This window comes from Thamnophis sirtalis, unplaced genomic scaffold, assembly GCF_051295495.1.
Source record: "Thamnophis sirtalis isolate CommonGarterSnake01/CBP01778 unplaced genomic scaffold, rThaSir2_p1.2 scaffold_4, whole genome shotgun sequence".
Taxonomy (NCBI): Eukaryota; Metazoa; Chordata; class Lepidosauria; order Squamata; family Natricidae; genus Thamnophis; species Thamnophis sirtalis.
Genome location: NW_028261384.1, coordinates 21,427,483 through 21,450,791, shown reverse-complemented (window position 1 = coordinate 21,450,791; position 23,309 = coordinate 21,427,483). Strand labels below are relative to the sequence as shown.

Sequence of the window (23,309 nt, the reverse complement as noted above, 5' to 3'; positions counted from 1 at the left end):
CTATGTTCAAAATCCGCAAATATCACTCTCATGAAATAGATGTGTAATATCAATTACAAGAAATAATTCCACTATAGTGCTCTTTTTTCTCCCTGCCATATAACTTTATTGGATTACGGTCCACCAAGTTACTTATTTCTATATTTACTTCTTGTACTGTATTAAGATAGAGATAAAAATAAAATTATATTAGTTAGCATGAGTTAAAATGGGTTGCTCCCAGTTTGGCCCAGTTTGGCCAAACCGGTAGTAGTAGCGGCGGGAGGCTCCGCCTACCCACCCGGACGCTTCTGTGCATGTGTAGAAGCGTGTGTGAGCACGAGCGAACTGGTAGTAAACCGGTTAGCAACCCACCACTGGCATGAGTATGATGGAAATAACTATAATCAATGTTATTATTGTGTGTGAGTGTGTGTGTTTATATCTATCTATCATCTATCTATCTATCTATCATCTATCTATCTATCATCTATCTATCTATCTATATCCTAGAAGACATGTTAAGAAGGAAATGAAGAAATTAATAAGATTTAACTGTATAATGCATTATAAATTATGAAAGAATGCAGCACAGATATTTGTGCCCAGATGACACACTGCTTAAGGAAAGATGGACTGTATGCATTTAAAAATTGGGGGGGAAAACTTTTACAAAAAAAGAAAGAATTCCATCATGACCTCTTACAGAGCAAAAAAATAACAATCTGACGTTTCATTCAGTGCAGTAAAAGAAAAGCTTATGCCTTTGCCAGGTTAGTCTTTGTCCCTCCAATATAATCCTTCGAACGAAGCTGAATAGATTTGACACATCCATAGCGACTCCTTGACTGGAAACGCGTTTTTTTTTTGTATTCTGAGGAAGATTGACCCTCGCGCTACACTGTCCCGTTCGGTTTCGGTCGCGGCGCGCAAGCGCACTGCTCTCCTTCCTTTCGGCAGTCATGGCTGCCCCCACAGGGACCTTGCCTCTGTTGCTTCAATGGCGAGGATTGATTTTATCCCGCCTGGTTGTGGCAAAGAGGCGGGTCGGTGCGATCCGATTCAGCTCCGCGGAAGCCGCTGCGGTGTCCGTGGGAGAGCCGCAGGCTCCGGGCGGCATGGCGCCGACGAAGGGTAAAACGGGGAGTCTCTTATTTATTTTTTTCGGACGGTAGCCAGCTAAGGGAAGAGGCGAACGGTTAGGTCCCGCATGGAGATCGGCTGGTGTAGATTTTCGAAATGGGAGAGGAATGCCGTTTACTCCGTATGGTCCGTCCGTTTTTACCTACGAAGAATCAGACTGGGCAAAGGCCTCTCTGAGGGGATGGCATTAGAGAAAGCGGATCGGGAGAAAAGGAGGACCACGAGGTGATGCCTTAAAGGGCTCTCCAACTTTGGCCGCTTTAAGACTTGTGGACTTCAAACCTTATAATTCCCAGGCAGCTTTGCTGGCTGAGGAATTCTGGGAGTCGAAGTCCACAACTCTCAAAAGCGGCCAAGGTTGGAGAGCCCTGCCCTAAGATGTAGGGGAGGATTTTTATTTAATTATTTATTTTGGTTTGTCAAGCGTGTATGAGAAAACAGAATATAACATATAAACATATAAGTATAGTATATATATGTATATACATAAGAAATGAGTAGAAATAAATGGGGACAGTAGGACAGGGGTGCTTATGCTCACCCCTTTTACAGACCTCTTAGGAATGGGGTGAGGTCCATGGTAGACAGTTTAAGGTTGAAGTTTTGGAGGTTTGAAGATGTAACAACAGAGTCAGGAAGTGCATTCCGGGCATTATCCACTCTTGCTAAAGTCAACATACATATGTATACCCCCCATATCTATATATATATCTATATCTATATCTATATCTATATCTATATCTATATCTATATCTATATCTATATCTATATCTATATCTATATCTATATCTATATCTATATCTATATCTATCTATCTATATATATATATATATATATATATATATATATATATATATATTATGTCTATGTATAGATATGTATGTGGGTATGCATACATACACACACATATATACATACATTAGAGAAAGAGAAAGAGCCAAGGTGGCGCAGTGGTTAAAAGCAGCACTGCAGGCTACTGCTAGATCAGCAGGTCAGCGGTTCAAATCTCACCGGCTCAGGGTTGACTCAGCCTTCCATCCTTCCGAGGTGGGTAAAATGAGGACCCAGATTGTTGGGGGCAATATGCTGACTCTCTGTAAACCGCTTAGAGAGGCCTGAAAGGCCTATGAAGCGGTATATAAGTCTACTGCTATTGCTATTACATTATATATATATATATATATATATATATATATATATATATGTGTGTGTGTGTGTGTGTGTGTGTGTGTGTGTATACACATATACATACATTATATATGTGTGTGTGTATATATATGTGTGTGTGTGTGTATATATATATATGTATGTATATATATATATGTATGTATGTATGTATATGTATATCTCTGTGTGTGTATGTATATATGTATGTGTACGTGTGTATGTATTGATGGATAGATGGATGGATGGAGAGAGAGAGAGAGAGAGAAAGATTATATATATATATAGCTTTCTAGAGGTTCGTGAGAATCCAGTCAAGTGTACCTTATGTGAACAGACTGCAAATGAAACATAAAGAGTTAATGGATTGAAACCCAACAGCCTAGCGAAAGAGAATTGAAATATCAAGTTGAAATACCAAACCAAATATCCCAAATGTGCTTTCCTCCCCAAAAGGCCGCTGGGCTTTCTTTTCTTCTTTTCCTTCCACGTCTTCCAGGAAAATCAAAGAAAGTCCAGTTGCTTTTTGAAAAAAAGCACCTTTGGGACAACCATGACTGAAAATCTCCACAGACATCAAACCAAATAAAATGTTCTAAACAGAGCAAATAAAATTTAAAACATTAAAAAAAGTTTTCTGAAAGAGTGATTGTTTTCCCCAAATACAAGTGTTGATATTTTAGAATCACTTTAGCAGTGCACTGGAATCACTTTTAGGAGTTGTTTCTTAGCTGATAATAGTTAATTACTTGTATCTTGCCTTTATTGTTTTTACAAATAACTCAAGGTGGCAAACGTTCATAACATCATCTTCTATTAGTAATTAATATTATTAATAGCAATAGATCTTAGACTTATATACTGCTTTACCTCCCTCTCTAAGCGGTTTACAGAGTCATCATATTGCCGCCAACAATTTGGGTCCTCATTTTACCCACCTTGGAAGGATAAAAGATTGAGTCAACCTTGAGCCGGTGAGAATCGAATTGTCAAATTGCTGGCAGCCGGCAGTCAGCAGGAATAGCCTGCAATTCTGCATTCTAACTACACCACTACCACTGCTCATATCAATATAATTAATAATCACTATTATGTAGTGGTTTATTCCAGTATGAATGTATTCTTTTTACGTTCCTGGATTTCACTAAAAGAAGTTCAGAAACACTTCTGATAACTTGCCTCACCGATAAACACAATGCCTTTCTTGAGCTGAGATGCCATAAAGTTGGCCAAGCTTCATTATAATGTCCATATGCATAAAATGCAGGTAAATCAAAGTTTTCAGATGCTTCATCTTCTTACTGCATGTTAGATATGTTTCTATTTGGAACTGCAACTGTTGACAATACAGCTGTGTCGATGTGAGCATTTAAATCTAAAATTTTCTTTATAACCTGTTCTTTAAGCATAAGCCACAGGATTGAATACAAATAGTTCTCAACTTTCAATCATTCATTTACTGACTGTTTAAAGTTATAATGGCACTGAAAAAAGTAACTTATGACCATTTTTCACACCTACAACCATTACAACATTCTTATGGTCATGCGACCAAAATTCAGACAGTTGAAATGTCCTGGGGTCATGTGATGATTTTTTGTGATCTTTCATAAGCAAAGTCAATGGGGAAGACAAATTCATGTAACAACCATGTTATTAACTTAATAACTATAGTGATTCACTTAATTGTGGCAGGAAAGGTCATAAAATGGGGTAAAACTCATTTAAAAACTCCTGCTTAGCAACATAAAGTTTGGGTTCAATTTGAGCTCAATTGAGGACTACCTGTAATGAAAAGTCTACAATTTAGATTCATACATTTCTTTTCTGGTTAAAATGTTTTTATTTTCCATTTTTCATTTTCATACAGTCACATTACAGTTACATATATACAGTCACATATATACTGTGCATAACCGGGGCCATACAACATTAAACAATAATCACAGCAACAATACCCCCAGAAATATAAATAAAATAAAACTCAAACTCAAACTCAAATAGAAACACAATATACCTCTTCCACTCTCCATACACCTCTTTCTTCTGCCCCCCTCCAACTTACTATCTTCCCTCCACCATTCCCCTCTACCCTACTTCCCCTCCCCCTCTACCACTCCTCTCTCCCAGTCCACTCCTTCCTTCTCACCCTCCCTCCCATCCTCTCTCCCACCCTCTCTACCCCGCTTTCTTCTATCCCACTCCTTCCTTTGGTGTATTTCTACTATATGTCAATGTATTCAGCTTGTCCTATTTTTACGGAGAAATTAAAGAGAAACAGTATACATGTGAAATCGCATTACGTTGAAATCTAACACATAGTATATGTCCCCCCCTACCCTACCCTCCCCCCTAACACCCCACCTCCCTCCCCCCCCCGACTTCCCAGAGCCCATACACGGTATAGATTTTTAACAAACACAGTCTAAAATATATTGAGACAAAAGAAATAAAAAAAGAGGTTAATAACATCTCTACATTGATCTTAGCTTCTTCAGATTCATACATTTCTAAAGCCGTGAGTTTTCACTGACCTTCCTATTCTGTTCTGCAAGAGATGCCTGAGATAGTCAGTACTTCGATCGAACAATGCAACATTCTCATATGGATTAAGATCATAATAGCCTCAGCTTTAAATTCAGCTCTGATATAATGCACACTTTGTTACAAAAGTTATCATATACCCAAAGTCTGCCCGGATCCTTTCAACTGACAAAGTATTGGTAAATTTAGTGTTTTTCTGTGCTATAAGTCAATGTTGGAAGAGTTTTAACCTGGAAACGTTTAAAATTGGATATCTTGAGCTGGGTATTTCCAAATTAAAAGCTTATTCAGTAACTGGCAACATGCTGCAAATCTCAGCATGCATCTCTAGCTCAGTGCCCAAGTGTGCTGAAGTGGAATTCTGGGATCTGAAGTGTAGATACATTAAAATTGGAAGATTGAAAAACACAGCTGTAACTGCATAACCAAGAATATGAAAAAAAGGCCATCCAAGATAACATTTAAAGGTCTACATCCTTTTTATTTTGATATATAAAATAATATAAGTATTTTTTTTCCTTTTATCAAAGCACATTATGTTAGATTAAACATATTTCATACCAGATTATTACCCGATCTTTCTGAAGTTCCTCTAACCATTTTAATAAGTAACATTGATAATATTAACCATATAATATTATTTCCCCAGACGGGGGGAAATTGAACCATGCATGGTGATATGGCGTCATTTGCATAATTGCTAAATTAAAAAAGAAATCAAAATATATGTTTGGATTTACCTGAGTTCTTTGATTTACTTTTTTCAACTGCATTCTCATGATTTTACAATTCTTGTAAAATTACACTGAGGTTCTTTGTTTTATATTAGGTGGTTTTAGTTCAAAGATTCTTTTTTTAAAGAGCAATGATAAAACCATACTTTGACAAAATTGAGTTGATAACCTACATCTGGGATTTATGTCATGTTGAACTATATCTCTGCATTCTCCCTTTTAATATATTTTTATGAGGACGTGGGTCGTACATCAGAATCCCACATTAGGTTTATTGATACTCATTGATGATCACTATCCTCTTGTTTTTTAAATCTAGAAGAATAACATTTCTTATTTCAGTCAGTTTGGGAAGGGGCAGAATTGATTCAATTCTTTCAAATATTTGCCCTTTTTTGAGGTTAGTCACTCATACTCACTTCATGTGTTGAGCTTGGTTGTTTTCTTGCAGATGTTGAGCACTGATGATGTTACCTAGTTTGGATAATAAACGTCTGCAAGAAAATAATCAAGCTCAGAGAACATGGATTCCTCATTTCAATTCTGAGCTACAAATATTCTTTTTTATTAGCACTTAACATGTTTTTTTGCTAAAGGTACTCTGCAAATAAATGGGACATCAAACCCTGAAAAATTAGCTTCCATATCAATTCAAACTACATCACGAATTTGGTTCCCAACTTCCCCATTTCACAAGAACTCTGTCTCTTAACTCTCACTGGGATTTGCTATGAGTCAGTAAAATGCTATTTTAGATATTGTAAATACTAACAAACACAACAAGGATACCTCTACTTAATCAACCCAATCTATTTCTCTTGATAAATTTGCTACATCATCAGTGAAATAGTTTATAAAGAACAGGTCAGAGAATTATTCAAGAGGGACTCAGAGAAGAACAATGTAGTGCTTTGCAACCCAAACCTTTTATTTCTGTATCGAAAACTTCTTACAGGTAATCCTAAAAAACCCTTTTAGTGTGTCATCTGAGTTTCTCACATTAGTCTCTTGTTCTCCTCCAAATCTAGATAGTGAAAATGACTCCAGGAAAAAGACATTCAGTGAAATTCTTGCAGAAAGACAAGTAGAAGCACAGAGGACTGTCTTAATAAAGTGTCCCCCCAATTTCAATACCAAGGCTTTTCTCAAATACTTATCACAGCATGGAAATATTAAGAATCATTTCTTCTATAAAAGTAAAGTAAGTATTTGAAAGGTTAGCAACTGAAATCTAAATATTTAAGGTATATGTATTTTCAAGTAGTATAGGCCTTAATGGATGAGTTTAAGAAAATCCCTCTTTTTCTGCTTTGTTATTATATTAGTTGGCATAATAATTATTTTTTGACATTCCCCATTTTTGGCCCTGAAGGATTTTAAAAGAAGTTAAGTATATCAATCTAATGGACTTGTCTATCTGAGTTGGGAGATCAATTTAACTGTTAAATCCTTAAATAGTACATCTGCATTCTCAAACTTAAGCTCTTATTCCTAATATTTTTTTTCCTGTTTCTTCTCTCATGTTGCTTCAGGCTATGTATGCGGTCATAGAATTTTCTGAGAAAGAAAGCATAACTTCATTGCAGGATGTCATTACAATTCCAGAATTTAAGGATGAACACCCTATTCCATTTAAATCTAGAATCCTTACCTTGATGTTGAAAAAACAATCAGACCCCATTTCTGAACAAACCCCAATTCTTTGTCATACACAAACCTCTCTTCCAGTTGAAATGCTGGTGAAGAAACTTTGTGATGCCGAAAGTGTAAGTTCATGCAGTAATTGTTTTGCAATTCTTTGATAGCAAATAAGCAGGGATTTTTTTCTTTGAATATGTAACTGGAAAATGGGTTGTAGCTAAATACTGAGAGATCAGTATTGATCAAATAATTTGTTAAAAGTGCAGGTGTTTTTAATAGGTACTACAAACGATCAATACCTTGATTAAACTTGTAAAGGAGGGGAAAAACCTCTAGCTTTATGTAGAACTTTATTTTGGGGCTTGCCTTGCTTGCCAAAAGAACATGGACCATGGGTTTATCTCAATTGTCTCCTCCCAATACATAAGAATTCCAGTCCCTGGCTTTTCTTCCAGAGGAGGGTGCAGGAATTGGACCAGATTCATATCCATTCTCACATGGCCTCTGAAGGCTTTAAAAATTATGTGAGAACAAGGTATGCTTTTGGGGTAGTCAACTATGCGTGATTGCTGATGTTCATTCAAAATGTTGTAGCATATTACCTTTGACACATGCATCATAGATTTGCCCTCACTGCCTTAGAGGAAAAAGAACATTAAGATATTAGTTGGCATGGTAAGGTAGGAGTTTATTTTTTGCTTCCGCTTTCCTATCCTACAAGAAAGTGACACACGGACTGGCTTCCTACATTATACTAATCACCCTAAGTTAACTATGAGTTATATATCAATTTGTATCAAAGCACAGAAAATCAACTTGTATTACAAATTAATCCAGTTTCATCACTGATCCAGATAAGTATATTCAGGAATATTTCTAGCAATCTTTAAAACTACACTTTGAAGAAGAAATATAATTCTTGTTGGAATTCAACTTTGCATGCATTGGATTTCTGTGCCTATAAACCTTCTGACCACACAGAGCAATAAATATTGGGATAGTTAGCAGAGAACCTTTTATCTCCTTTCCTTGTTTAAAAGATTCACTTTGTGTGTCTCAGTATAACATGTCTTGTACCAATTAATCTCATGTTTTCAGGGCTTTCATCACTCCTTGCTGTCTCAGTTCTCCTTATCTTCTGACTTTGAGCTGTGCAGTTCAAGTACCCATCTGACTTGCTTGTTCTTCTTAACATACGCTAGGCTCATAACTACAGTTAGACTTAAGAAACTGTGGTTCCAGTCACTGTGTTATTTCCTAAATAAAACACTTTTTTTTCCCCTTCCTACAAAAACCATTCTCAAAAAATACTTTCTAATTCTTTCCAGGGTATAAAACTATCTGCTGTCCAACAGTTCTAGAAACCAATTTGGGGAACTTGTGCAACACAGTCAAATTACCTAGGATTGTCTTGCTTCTGTAGACTTGGTATATTTCTGGTACATAATTATGTGGCACCCTTTTTCTCACAAATTTAGCCATTTTATCTTTAAAAATACATAATGTTCTTGGCAATCAGCAAGAACAATAAATTTGTAATGAAAGAACAATGCCAGCAAGATGCCAAAGCATTCTGAAGAAAACAGCAACAAGAAACTATTTGCTGCATCTTTTGAACTGTTTCTCTTCTTATAGAGTCAACAGCCGGTTCTTTCAATACAGACTTAAAGGATTATTTTCTTGCAGACTTGTCTATATAGAGGTTGTATCGTCTGTTAATGTTTTAGCTATTCTTCTAAGATTCTTTAAGGGTATATTCTGTAAAGGTTAAACTTGATGCCATTTCTTACAAGAATACAATTGTAAAAGGTTAGGCTGCTTCTTACAAATATCTTGAGTGCCAGATACTTCAAAACTGAGATATTTCCTCTTTTTATTATTGTTGCTATTCAGGTGAGTGACCAGTTGTACCTGCTCACAAATGAATGTCAGTTGACAGAAGAAAATACCAAGCTCCGGTTTTTAGCCTGTTCCTTAATTCAAGACATTGCAAGTGCCTATGTTCCAGACTGTATTGTGAAGCCTTTTGGTTCTTCTGTGAATACATTTGGCAAACTTGGATGCGACCTAGATATGTTCCTGGAGCTGGATAAAGTTGGGAAAAATTCTGCCAAAAGGGTAAAATATTTTTTCAAGTGCTATTGGCAAAATGAGTTTAATTGTGTTGTGCTGGGATGAACATGAGACCATGACAATAGCATTGTCCTCTGCAGTTGGTCTGATTTCTTGACTGATCCCCAGATTTATCTCCCACTGTTCTTAGTTTTTAAAGAGCTGTTTACTTCCTCGATACGCTAAATGTTACTCTTAATACATTTGAATTATCGTATTTTTCGGATTATAAGACACACCGGAGAATAAGACGCACCAAGATTTTGAAGAGGTAAATTAAAAAAAAAAAAGTTTTTGCCCTCCCCAGCCCCCAGGAGCATTCTAGAGGCCTCCCAAGCCATCTACACACCCCATTTTTTGTGAAAACCAGGGCATGCAGAGAGTTTGAGAGGCCTGCAAAATGCTCCTGGGGCCGGGGAGGGCAAAAACGCGACACGGGGTTTTGGGAGGCAACAAACGGGCCCGTTTTCTGAAAAAAAACAGGGTGTCCAGAGGGTTTGGTAGGCCTGTAGAGTGCTTCTGGAGGCTAGGGGCAGGCAAAAACATCCCATTTTTGTAAAAAAGCGTTTGTGCCTCACCAGCCCTCAGGAGCACTTTGCAAGCCTCCCAAGCCCTCTGCACGTCCATTTTTGCAAAACACGGGATGCACAGGGTAGGATTTTGGAAGGCCAAAAATACTGTATTCAGTATATAAGACATACCCAGATTTTCACCCTCTTTTTTTGTTGGGGGGCTCTTATACTCCAAAAAATACAGTAGTTATGTTCCTATATTTTTTTTTATTTTTTTTTTAAAAAGAGCTGCTGCAGGAAAAATCAATATATTGTAAACTGGTAGACTTTAGAACTGTGTTTTGCAAACTTGGCAACTTAAAGATAGGTGGACGAATTTCCCACATGCTTCTCACTAAGTAGCCTCACTAAGCAAATCGCTTTGGTGACCACTTCTTCTAGTGGGATCTCTCAGATTTCTGGCAAAAATAAAATAAAAAGAAGCTCTGACTTTTTCCTATCATTTTTGCTTGAATTTTTCTTTTCCATTGACTCTCCTCTTTGGGAAAGGATCATTTAAATATACCTATCATACTTTTTAAATGGTTTTAAATATTTTATGTAATTTTTTTTAATTTATATTTTTAATTGTCGAATTTATAGCTTTGTTTGTTTCAGTACTTTGAGAGCTTTTAAGCCCTAAGGCTCGAGCATAAGCTGAACGGTAAGAAACTAGGCCTGGGGAAACCTAGAGTTTCCCCTTTGATTTCCCAAACACAGCCTTGAAACTTTACCGCATTAGTCAACAAAGACATATTTCACAACAGGAGGAAGCTGCGCTTTCCTTTGTGGCTGATGAGCTTTGTATTGTCGCTTTTGTTCCATTGCTATAAGAAAATGTAAACCCAAAGCGTAAAATTGCGCTTTGCTATTCACGGTCTTTTGTGTTGCGTGCAGGAAATGGAATGAGGCATTGCAACGGTTTCGATCTTTCCTGGCCTTTTTCACATCCATACTGATTGTTTGAGCCTTCGGTTCATCACTGACTGCCAGGATTAGTCCTTTCCTTAGCCAGGTTTTTTGGAAGTGGTTTGACCTTGCCTGCTTCTTAGAATTGAGAGAGAATAATTGCACATGGTCACCTACACATAGCTTTGTGTCTAAGGCAGGACTACAGGTTGTCCTCCACTTACAACCACTGGTTTAGTGACCAATGGTTGCAAGTTCAGAGTTACAATCATGGTGAAAACAAGGGACTTACAGCCAACTTGTCCTTAAAACAGTTGCAGTATCTCTGTTCACATGATCAAAATTCGGGTACTTGGCAATTGGTATGTAATTGTGATGGTTGCATCATTTGGAGGGGGTCACGTGATCGCCATTTGTAACTTTCCTAAGTGACTTCCAACAGTTAAAGTCACCAGGGGAAGTCAACCATGCGGTTTACTTAATGACCAAAGCAAAAAAAAAAAAAACAACCCTAAAATTGAGCACAACTCAACAACTGCCTTGCTTAGCAACAAACATTTTGGTTCTATTCTGGTCGTAAATCAAGGATTTACTAGATCTAGAGCTCACAGTCTCCTGGTTTCTAGCCTGGCACCTTAACCACTATACCAAACTGGCCTTCATGGGCATTGCTTTTTACTGGCCTGTCTTTGAAGAAAGAGTGAAAATTCCAGCACCAGGCAGCTGTAAAAATGTCAAGAGTTCTAGGTGCTTTATAGCTGTACTGATAAATCTTGAATTTTCAGGTAAAGGTTGGGAGATTATAGAAATCGTGTCTTGCAAATCAATATGTTGTTATTCTGTGCCACAACCATCACCATCCTCTCAAAAACTCTTCAGTTGTCAACTGGCTAAATGTCTCTGTCTGTCTCTTTGTTGCTCTTTCTGCTACAATTGGCATGAATTTAAATCTCAGCCGTTAGTATCCCCCCCCCCTTTTTGTGCTGCTTAAATGCATGATATTTTATACAGAACAGATTTGATAGGTCTCTGGCTCTATGTGCTTAAGTACATCTCTAAGGTTAATGCACAGATTCTATTAGAAATGTATATAACTGCATATAAAGAAAACCTGTACAAAATGTTTTATAGATGGCACTCCCCCCACCCCTCCAGCAAGATTAGCTAGAATGTTTAAGAATATGCTTGCCAAGTGTTGGAAGTGCAACCAAATCCCGGGCTCACATTACCAGATGTGGTGGGCATGTCTGAAAGCATAAAAAATACTGAACCAAAATACACACCTGGCTAGAAAAAATGGTAAAGGAACATATAGATTTAAAACCGGAAATATTTATGTTGGGCATCATACCAGACAAATACAGTAAAAGGAATGAATATTTAATAATACATGTGTTAACAGCAGCCAGAATTGTGTTCTCATAACATTGGAAGGGTGAGGAGATCCCCACAGAGGAAAAGATATAAACAATTTTTTAAAATGTGCAGAAATGAATAAACTCACATTTGAAATTAAAGAAAAGGAAGACACTGAATATTTTGAGGTATGGGATCTGTTTTATCGATGGTTAAATAAGAGAAACAGAAGTTAGAACTTCTAAAATTACAAGATAAAGTTTATTTTTATTATTAGGGTTGATCACTATAACTTATTTTGATTAATTTTGATTAATATTAATAAATATGTATCAACATTATGAGGAAAAATACTGTCATGAGATTTTTATTAGAGAATACTATTATTACTATGATGAATATTACTTAAAAGAATTGTAAGCAGACAGCACGCTGTTTATATGGATTTTGCACTTGTTGCTCTTTCTATTTATATTAATTTTTTTGAAAAATAGAAATATGGATAGAAATGGAAATGTTTACATGCAAATCAGCTATAGTATAATTTTTTCAGTGCAAAAGAAGGCTGCAGAATCTGATTCTCCAGATATACAACTGCACTTCCCATCATCTCTTGCCATTATTCCTGCTGGCTAGGGATGCTGTGACTTATGGTTTAACACAGTGTTTTTCGAACTTAGCAGTTTCAATGTATATGGGCTTCAATATATGCTGGTTGGAAAATTCTGAGAATTGAAGTCCACATATCTTAAAGTTACCAAGCTTGAACAAGACTGGTTCAGCAGTATCAGAAAAATCAGAAATTCCCCAGCTTTGATATAATGGTTGTCATTGCATCTTCTCCAACTATGAGTACACGGTATTATAAAAAGACAGATTCTGATTGAATCTATTAGAAACTATTTTCTGAAATGTACAAGCAGTTCATCAAGATAATTATTGCTCAAAGAAGTGGGGAATTTATTTTCTGTGCTGTACCAAAGTAGAGACAGTACAATTATTTGCCAAGGGATCATTTACTTTGGACTTCTCGTGAGCCGGGAGTTGGACTTAGTCAGTAGCCTAAATGAGGCCTTCTGAGTTTCCAGAATTTGAGATGTTAGATTCTCAAGTAACTTTTTTTAAAAAACTTTATTGAAAATTTTAAACATTAAAATACAAATACCTTTAAAAATAATTTTGTATAAGTTACGATCCTTTTTGACAGTACTAACATAACCATTCGTTATTCAAATACATTTTTATACATTCCTAATTATTCCTGTATCTATACATCTATGTTTCTAAGCTGTACATTTCATGTTCCTATTATTTATCCATGGATACCAGTTAACCCAAACTGTATAATATTCTGAGTCTTCCTTGCCCCTCAACTCCAATGTGAGTTTATCCATCTCAGCGCAATCAAGAATCATTTGGATTATCAAACAGTCTGTCGGCACGGTATCACTTTTCCAACATTGTGCAAGTGCTATTCTCGCTGTTGTAATTATGTGCAAAATTAAATATGTTATCTCTTTCGTATACCTTCCCTTAATAATCCCCAGAAGGAACACTTCTGCTTTGAGCTCTATTTGGGTGTTTGTAATTTCCTGTAACCATTTTTGTATTTTAGTCCAATATTTTTTAGCTTTTGGGCATAACCACCATGCATGAAAGAAGGTACCCTGCCCCTGTTTACATTTCCAACAGTTCGGATTTAAGTTCGGATACATTTTTGCCAATCTCGTGGGTCTAATTCCAAATGATAAAACATTTTGTATTGGTTTTCTTTGTATGAGGCAGATTTCGTTACTGTGTAATTTTTATTCCAAGTAGCTTTTATGTAACAGTACGTGTGATATCCAAGTGGACTCTGGTGGAAGCTGAGCCCTGATCTCAAAGGAATTGCGGAATCCAGCACATCTGGAGGGCACTAAATTGAAAAGAGTTGATGTAAATCAACCTGAGCCACATGTTTTGTATTGTTTAAAACAATCCCCACCCGAATGATGAATGAATGTTGTACTATTTTTACTCATGTATTGTTTCATGTTTACTGTTTTGTACCCCCTTCCCCATATTTTATAAGCCGCTCTGAGTCCCCTCAGGGAAAAGGGCGGCCTATAAATAATAATAAAACTAAACTAAACTAAAAAGTTTAATATAAATTTACATTACAGGAGGTATAAGGTGAATTTTAAGAATTTAAGAAGTTCAGAGATGTGCACACAATACTATAAAAGCAAACAAATGAGGTTTTAGTTGCCATGTAACTTTAATTCGCATTCCAGTAAAAATGGCCATTATCTGGAAACATTTGTTTTTCCTATGGTTAGCTGTACCCCGCCTTTTGCCTAACGGGGGGAAAATCTGACAATAGTTTCCAAAGCTCCCACTCCTTGTTTGAGCTATGGGAATGGGATGTCTAATTTGTGAATTAATTATTTGTGTGGTTTTCTTTTGTCTTAGAAAACAAGCTCCTTTAATCTAATTTACCAAATGAAGAAAGCTCCTTCTGAACGAATAGCATCCCAAAGGATCCTTAATGTGCTTGGCGAATTTCTTGATAACTTTGGACCAGGATGTGAGGGTGTCCAGAAGATACTTAATGCTCGTTGTCCATTGGTGAGATTTTCCCATCAGCCTTCTGGGCTTCAGTGTGATTTGACACTAAACAACCGGTAAGCATTTTTACAAGGTTTTAAAATTACATTTTCCCTTTTGCTATTGTTACTGCTTTTTTTATAGTCTGTCTATCCTCCAGGGGAACTATATTGTACTGCCATTTTTTGCTCACAACAGTAATTGTTCATGATCAGTTGGATGGATTAAGAAAAGATGCCCTAGCCACTCTGTGAGCTTCCATAGCTAATGGTGGACATGAACCTGAGTTTTCCATTTCCTAATATCCCTAATACCCCTAAGATGTGGTTAGGGTTTTTGATCATATGATCAAAAGCTCACTGTTTGTATAAGTATCACAATTTTCATAAAGGGGTATAACTTCTGTCACATGATTGTGGACACCATCTTGACTTTTTTAACATTCCCACTTTCCCAGAGATCCTCTCCCTAGCAAGTACAATTCATCTGGAGGGCTTTGTGGCAGACTAACAGTAAGCCTGTGGGACGTGGTGGCTCAGTGGCTAAGACTTGTCGATCAGAAAGGTTGGCTGCATAACAGAGTAAATTCCCATTACTTGTCCCAGCTTCTGCCAACCTAGCAGTTTGAAAGCACGTAAAGATGCAAGTAGAAAAATAGGGACCATCTTGGTGGGAAGGTAACAGCATTCCCGTGCACCTTCGGCGTTTAGTCATGCCAATTACATGACCATGGAGAAGTCTTCAGATGGCACTGGCTCTTTGGCTTTGAAATGGAGATGAGCACCGCCCACTAGAGTCAGGAACGACTAGCACATATGTGCGATGGGAACCTTTACCTAACAGTAAACCTAATGGCTGACTTGAACCCAGATCTCATCATCTGAGCATTGCATGCCTCACATAGTCCTTGTTCTAGAAATAGCCAAAACAGACATAACATTCAGGATTTAATCCTCATTATTTATTTTATAAATGGTTAAGACAAACTATGGATTTTTGTCCAAACTTGGATTATTCAGAAAGAACCATATACTTACAATGGCCACTAGGAGGAAGCAGATCTCTTTGGAATAATCAATTCATTTTTCCTTTGAATCTTTTTTCCTTTGGTTAATGACTCAATCATGAATTTCCGAGAGGGAGGAAGTAGCTTCATTCTATTGAACGGATCAGTATCATGTCTTAGCTAAGAATTTATGGGCCTTGTATCATTTCTCTTTGTGTGTATGGTGATGCTTCTTTTTTCCTTGTTAAAGCAAGTCCTTTCCATTCTCACTCAAGAATTCTGTTCCTCTTTTTTACTTGTGTTCTGAAACTAACTGATGAAACAGGGAAGGGAAGTAACATCATTTGCCACTTACAATGTCCTATTACAACCTATTTGTGAAAGGTATTTTTGTATTGTATATAAACTGTGTTCAAAAGCAGCCTTATAAAAGCCACTTCCTTCTCCTCTTGATATGGTACCCATGAGTTTTTGCACATAATACCATTATGTTGTGGTGCAATTTTTCAGCCAAAAGCTAGTAAGGACTCTGGTTTGGCTTATTTGAGGACACTTATTAATTCTGGGTAATTCTGTTTAAGACAGTCAGTTGAACTGTTGCTGGTTGAACTGGCTCACTAGGCTCATACATCTAGGATTCCCGAGCTGTCTTAAACTCATTATTGTTACTGCTGTCCAGAAAAAGCAATCTTGTTTTTAAAGTATTTTTAATACTTTACTTTAATACTTTAAGTAGTATTTTTATGGTAACAAATACTTTGTAAAAATAATAATATACCATGCAAAACATGCCAGCCACCAAATAGAAAATGTAATCTGAACATAGGGCAACACAATGTTCATAAATAAGCATTTGTTAAAATTGCAATGTACAATCAATTATTTTTCAAACAAGGCAACTTTTAAGATGCATGAGTTTCCCCTCTCAAAATTCCCCAGCCAGCAAATTTGGTTGTTAAAAGTCCACATGCCTTAAAATGTTGCCAAATTAGAGAAACGCTGATCTAAATAGAATGTTCCAAATTTTCTTTTCAAATCAAATATACATTATCATATACCGTATTTATATTACCGTATTTTTCAGAGTATAAGATGCACCGGAGTATAAGACGTACCAAGATTTTGAAGAGGCAATTTAAAAAAAAAAAGTTTTTGCACTCTGCAGACCTCTCAAAAATGGCCCGTTTTTTTTCCCCAAAAAAAGAGCATGCATAGCCTTTAGGGGGCTTGCAGAGTGCTCCTGGACGCTGGGGGCAGAGGGAAATGAGCAAAAAAAACAGCCCATTTTCCCCTCATCTTTGCCTCCCCAGCCCCCAGGAGCACTCTGGAAGCCTCCTAAAGGCTATGCATGACCATTTTTGCAAAGGGGGCAGGGTTTGAGAAGGCCAGAAATGATGTATTGTGTATAAGACGCACCCAGATTTTCACCCTCTTTTGAGGGAAAAAGGTGCATCTTATACTTTGAAAAATACGGTAAATGGTAACTTTTAAAACATATTTTTACTCTTTGTACAGTGTATTCTTGATTAGTTTAATGTTTTCTTCTTAGAAATTGTTTTCCTTATTGGACTTCCATTTTTGTATGCGCTTGCGTTAGATGTTGTGTGAAAGCTAAAATATTAATGTAGAAGAGAGTCTTTGTAGTATTAGTTCAAAGTTGATGCTCTCTGAGCTGGGTTGTTTTCTTGCATACGTTTCATTACCTAACTAGATATACTGGTAATGCTACCTAATCAGGTAATGAAACATATGCAAGCGAACAACCAAGCAAGGACTCACAGTTAAAACATGGTTAGCTTTAAATAAAGTTACTACAATATATTATCACTGCTACTGTAATTTCCCTTCCATTTTTGATCTTCTTATGTTCCGACAGAATTGCCTTGAAAAGTTCAGAACTCCTTTATGTCTATGGCAGCCTTGACCCTCGTGTGAGAGCTCTTGCATTCAGCGTACGATACTGGGCGTGGAATCACGGACTTACAAGTAGCATCCCTGGTGCTTGGATTACCAATTTCTCTTTAACCATGATGGTCTTGTTTTTCTTACAACGAAGACAGCCACCCATTGTTCCCACTTTGGATCAACTGAAGAAATTGGCCGGTAAAAGAGTGATTAATTTACTTCTTGCTGGAGAGCCACTGTTCATGAAATGTTCCTTTCCTTAGCTTAGTGTTTCTCAACCTCAACAACTTTTAAGACAAATGAACTTCAACTCCTAGAATCCCCCAATACAATACAATACAATACAATACAATACAATACAATACAATACAATACAATACAATACAATACAATACAATACAATACAATACAATACAATAGCAGAGTTTGAAGGGACCTTGGAGGTCACCTAGTCCAACACCCTGCCTAGGCAGGAAACCCTACACCATTCCAGACAAATGGCTATTCAACATTGTCTTAAAGACATCCAGTGTTGGGGCATTCACAACTTCTGGAGGCAAGCTGTTCCACTGATTAATTGTTCTAACTGTCAGGAAATTTCTCCTCAGTTCTAAGTTGCTTCTCTCCTTGATTAGTTTCCACCCATTGCTTCTTGTTCTACCCTCAGGTGTCTTGGAGAATAGTTTGACTCCCTCTTCTTTGTGGCAACCCCTGAGATATTGGAACACTGCTATCATGTCTGCTCTAGTCCTTCTTTCTATTAAACTAGACATACCCAGTTCCTGCAACCGTTCTTCATATGTTTTAATCTCCAGTCCCCTAATCATCTTTTTTTTTTTTTTGCAAAAGTTCATTTATTTCAGCAATGCAACTTAAAAAGTGAATTATTATATGAGATAAGACTCATTACATGCAAAGCAAGATAGTTCAAGCCGTGATTTGTCGTAATTGTGATGATTATGGTATACAGCTCAGGAAAACCCCAAATCCACCTTCTCAGAAAATTAGAATATTACATGCAATCAATAAAACATCTTTGGATCATCAACCCCCTAATCATCTTTGTTGCTGTTCTCTGCACTCTTTCTAGAGTCACCACTTCTTTTCTACATCATGGTGACCAAAACTGAATGCAGTTTGTCCTTACCAAGGCATTATAAAGTGGTATTAACACTTCACGTGACCTTGATTCTATCCCTACAAAATATCCCTATTTTGTATAACACTTCACAGAAATGCTAACTTGTTGATGCTGAATTAATGAAGCTCGTAAAATTACTTCTTTTTTTCAGATGCAGAAGACAAGGAAGTAATTGAAGGATTTGACTGTACGTTTGTTAGTAATTTGAACAAAATTACTCCAACAAGCAACACAGAAACATTAGGTAAGGAGAGAGGCATTTTCAATATTCCCACCAATTAATTGAGATTACTGGTTTTGTTTTTTCTGTCTATTGACTTCATGGCTATTTCGTGTTTCAGATGTACTTCTTGGAGACTTCTTTGAATTCTATGGAAATTTTGCCTTCAATAAAAATTCACTAAACCTCCGAAAGGTAACTGCATTAAGTAATTTTGTAGAGAAGCCTTTTGGCATCTTTTAAAAAAACAACAGCTTGTCATTAAAAGCATGGGCCAAAGCTGTGATACTGAGCAAAGCACCAGTTAGCCTTGTGCTGATAATTGGGATTTTCTAACTGATTATTCTGTCCAACCCTCCTCATCGAGGCTCTTTTGGGGAAAGAGATGCTCTGTCCTCAACAGCCCTTTACAAAGTCGAGAGCACCATGTCAAAAATTGATATGTATCTGCTGTCTAGAAAGACTGGAAACTTCTGGTTAAATGTTTGGTAAGGTTCCACCACAAAACCGCGTTTGACTAAAGCGCGCTCGACGAAACCGCGTACCTGACGTCATCACAGCGCGACGAAAAAAGCACGCTGTGAGCGCTAAACCTAAAATTAACCCCTAAACCGAAACCTAACCCCCCGAAACATAACCCTAAACCTAACGCTAAACCTAACGCTAAACCTTAATCTAACGCTAAACCTAACCCTAACCCTTAACCTAACGCTAAACCTAACCCTAACCCTTAACCTAACCCTAAACCTAACCCTAACCCTTAACCTAACCCTAAACCTAACCCTTACCTTAACATGAATCGGCTTGCTTTCAAAGCGCTTTTTAAAGCGCCCTTTTTTCTCCGCGGTCGCTGTTGTCTCGCTGCTGATGACGTCAGCGACGCGCTTTAATCGGGCGCGCTTTAGTGGACTGCGGTTTTGTCATGCCACGGTTTGGTTGCAGTGCAAGGTGGTAGCTAATTAGACCACTTGAAAATGGGCTGCTGGGGGAAATGTCAAACCCTTTGACAAGTGGAAAAAATGTTTCATTAGAAAGCAGCCACTAAAGGGTGGAGAATCAGGTTTGCCTTCTGATCATTACTGGATGCTAATATTTTAGATCAACAGTCTGGTGTAAACGGAGGGCCTATGGGGAAGAGATGAAGAGGACAAGATGCAGTCTTTATTTGTTTATTGTTTTATTAGATTTGTATCCTGACTTCATTTTATAGAGCTGAAGTCTCACAACAACAATTCTGTGAGGTGGGCCAGGCTGAAGGAGAGTGAGGATGTCCCAAAGTCATTCAGCTGGTGTTCATGACTAAGGGAGGACTAGAATTCATCACCTCTCAGTTTCTAGCACGATAACCCGTCCACTATTACAAACTGTTGCCCCTGAACCTCTTTTTTACAGGATCCCTGTGGTGTTAAGATTGCATATACTGCAGTTCAGCAGTAAGCCACCGGGGGTGCAGTTACTAAAGGAAGGAAATAAATTCAGCCTCAAAATATATTACTACAAGTCCTCCTCAACTTACAACCGTTTATTTAGTGACATTTTAAAATTACAGTAGAATGTGGGGGGGGGGAGAAGACTTATGGCTGCTCCTCGCACCTAGGGCTGTTGCAGCGTCTCAGTACTCACGTGATCAAAATTCAGGTGCTAGACAAGCAGCATTTATACAAGCAAGCTTCAGCTTCTCAAGTAGGGGACTGGAGGCTAAAACATATAGAGAACGGTTGCAGAAATTGGGTATGTCCAGTTTAATGAAAATAAGGACTGGGGGGGGGGACATGATAGTGTTCCAATATTTCAGGGGTTGCCACAAAGAAGAGGGAGCAAAGCTATTCTCCAAAGCACTGAAGGAATGACAAGAAGCAATGGGTGGAAACTACCGTATTTATCGGCGTATAACACGCAGTTTTAAAACTAAAATTGCAAGCTTAAACCCTGCCTGCGTGTTATACGCCGATACTGCGTGTTATATGCCGGGTCCCAAACTGCCTGCTCCAGCTGATTCACCGGCGCCCATGATACTCATAGAAGTGCAGCATCCATTTCATGGCAGCGTCGGCGGCTCTCCAGCTACCCTGCCTGATATAACCCCTACCTTGCAGCAGTGGCGGCAGCTCTCCAGCCACCTGCTGTTCGCTTTAACCCCATCATTGAACAAGCGGCGGCTGGAGAGCCGCCCGCTGCCTGATTTAACCCCATCCTAGCAGCAGCGGCTCGCAGCGGCCAGAGAGCCGCCCGCTGCCTGTATTTTTTCTCCATCATTGCGGGTGCTTACCTTCCCGCCCGCCTGCTCTCTGGTCCCAAGTGTACGCGCCGGCATTCTCCCAATCAGCTGTGAGTCCGCAGCCGCCCGCGCTGCTGTTTTAAAGGCTGCTCCTCAGGACCCTCCGAAAACTTTTTGGTTTTCCAAAAAGCAGTGATTCTGATTAAGTTTTTTTGCTCAAAGAGGTGTTTTTTCATTTCATATTTGCCTTTTAAGAGGAGTTAATGTTATAATTCATGTTCTAATGTTATAAATTTTAATCCAACATTAAGTTCCGAGCTTCCAAGTCATTTATTTTTAATGAAAAAAATTTTTACTCAAATTTTTGTGTTAAAATGGGGAATGCGTGTTATACGCCGGTGCGTGTTATACGCCGATAAATACGGTAATCAAGGAGAGAAGCAAGTTAGAACTGAGGAGAAATTTCCTGACAGTTAGAACAATTAATCAGTGGAACAGCTTGCCTCCAGAAGTTGTGAATGCCCCAACACTGGAAGTCTTTAAGAAGATGTTGGATAGACATTTGTCTGAAATGGTATAGGATTTCCTGCCTAGGCAGGGGGTTGGAGTAGAAGACATCCAAGGTCCCTCCCAACTCTGTTATTCTATTCTATTCACATGATCGCCTGTTGTGATTTTCTTAGGTGGCTTCCAGTAAGCAAAATCTATGGGGGAAGCTGGATTCATTTAACGATCATGTGATTTACTTACTAACTGCAGTCATTTGCTTAACAACCAAACCAAAAAAAGACCATAAAATCCAGCACAATTACAATCTTCTTGCTTATCCATGGAAATAGTGGTTATAAGTTGAAGACCCAACTGCTTTAGTGTCCTTGCAAACCAAGGTGTCTCTTCCCTCTGTAGCAACTCAGTTCATTTCTTTCATTCTTTACCTTTCCATCTTCCGAACAACATAAATTAGCCTGTATGAGTGGTAGGATATCTCTTCTGTATGTTGTTCAATCTTTAGCGTAAAGATTGTTCAGAGAGGAACCTGAAGTTTGACTACTTAAGGATTTTGTTTCTCCTTTTCGAAATCTGCAGGGGAAGGAGCAGAACAAGCCAGAGGCCTCTGCCCTCCATATACAGAATCCCTTTGAAGAGAACCTTAACATCAGCAAGAATGTAAACGCTGCCCAGCTTCAGCGATTTGTGAGCCTGGCCAGGGACGGTGCCTGGACTTTACAGCAGGTGGAGAAACGCCCTTCAGACAACTCCAAGCCTTGGGGCTTGGCTGCCCTTCTACAAGCGTCCGAACCAGGACGTGTCGGCAAAGGCTTCAAACGACTGAGTGTGTTAAACAGTGACCGAGTGAAAGACTTGCTGAACTCCTTAAAGATATAGGCCAATGCGCAGAAAAGGCTCCGAAATATGGCAGTTGCTATGGGACCCTCCAGGTTTACTCTTGAGGAGCCAGGCTTCTTCCTAGTCTAAAACGGAAGGGGCATCTGCAATTGGACTGGGCTCTTTCTTGTTGGGTCGTTTAGTAAATTCTCCATTCACCTTTTACAGATCATGTTTGATACAGGCCAGGAAAGAAGAATATACTATTGGACGTGGAGAGGGGTGGGGGAGGTGCTAGAGGACCCTGAATTGGATAACTAAGAAAAAAAATATTTAAAAGCATCTTCATGGAAGATCAGATTCTCTGACATACTGACACGCTGCAGCCATTTTTCTTGAAGTACTTACATTTATTTCTGCAAACTGTTTTTCATACCCATAATGGAGAAATAAAATAAGCAAAACAAAGTGATTGAGCTTTTATTGTAAGAATTCTTGGTAACTAAAAACTGTCTGAGGAGTGATAATTTATCTAGTTATACAATAAGAACTAATTACAAATGGCATTTCCACGCTGCAGAGAAATATGTCGTTTTAAAAAAAGATGAGTACTCTTACCTTTTGGATCATAGTGTACCTTTGTTTTCAAAATCAACTTTAATTATGTTAAAGAGAAGTTGAAATAAGCTGCAGCCTCGCTTCTTGATGCCTCCTGGAATTTTATTGATCTAATTCAGGGCCTTCTATGCAGGTTATGACCAGCCTTCTTGTAAC

General features: G+C 38.0%; 1 protein-coding gene across 1 annotated transcript; it reads left to right on the top strand.

Annotated features, from left to right (window-relative positions):
• Window positions 1-926: 926 nt before the first annotated feature.
• MTPAP (mitochondrial poly(A) polymerase) lies at window positions 927-23,007 on the top strand. The gene is made up of 9 exons (XM_087712578.1): window positions 927-1,113; window positions 6,593-6,765; window positions 7,097-7,330; window positions 9,099-9,323; window positions 14,585-14,796; window positions 17,602-17,828; window positions 18,923-19,015; window positions 19,113-19,186; window positions 22,296-23,007. Exons 1-9 carry the CDS (start codon window positions 942-944, stop codon window positions 22,593-22,595), a joined length of 1,710 nt encoding a protein of 569 aa, XP_087568704.1. The 5' UTR covers window positions 927-941; the 3' UTR covers window positions 22,596-23,007.
• The last annotated feature ends 302 nt before the right edge of the window (window positions 23,008-23,309 follow it).

Bases quoted from the DNA above. Each gene is read 5' to 3' on its own strand.
- MTPAP (XM_087712578.1), top strand. From the start codon at position 942: ATGGCTGCCCCCACAGGGACCTTGCCTCTGTTGCTTCAATGGCGAGGA. The intron at 14,797-17,601 runs GTAAGCATTTTT...ATGTTCCGACAG, and splicing joins GATTTGACACTAAACAACCG to AATTGCCTTGAAAAGTTCAG. The intron at 17,829-18,922 runs GTAAAAGAGTGA...TCTTTTTTTCAG, and splicing joins TCAACTGAAGAAATTGGCCG to ATGCAGAAGACAAGGAAGTA.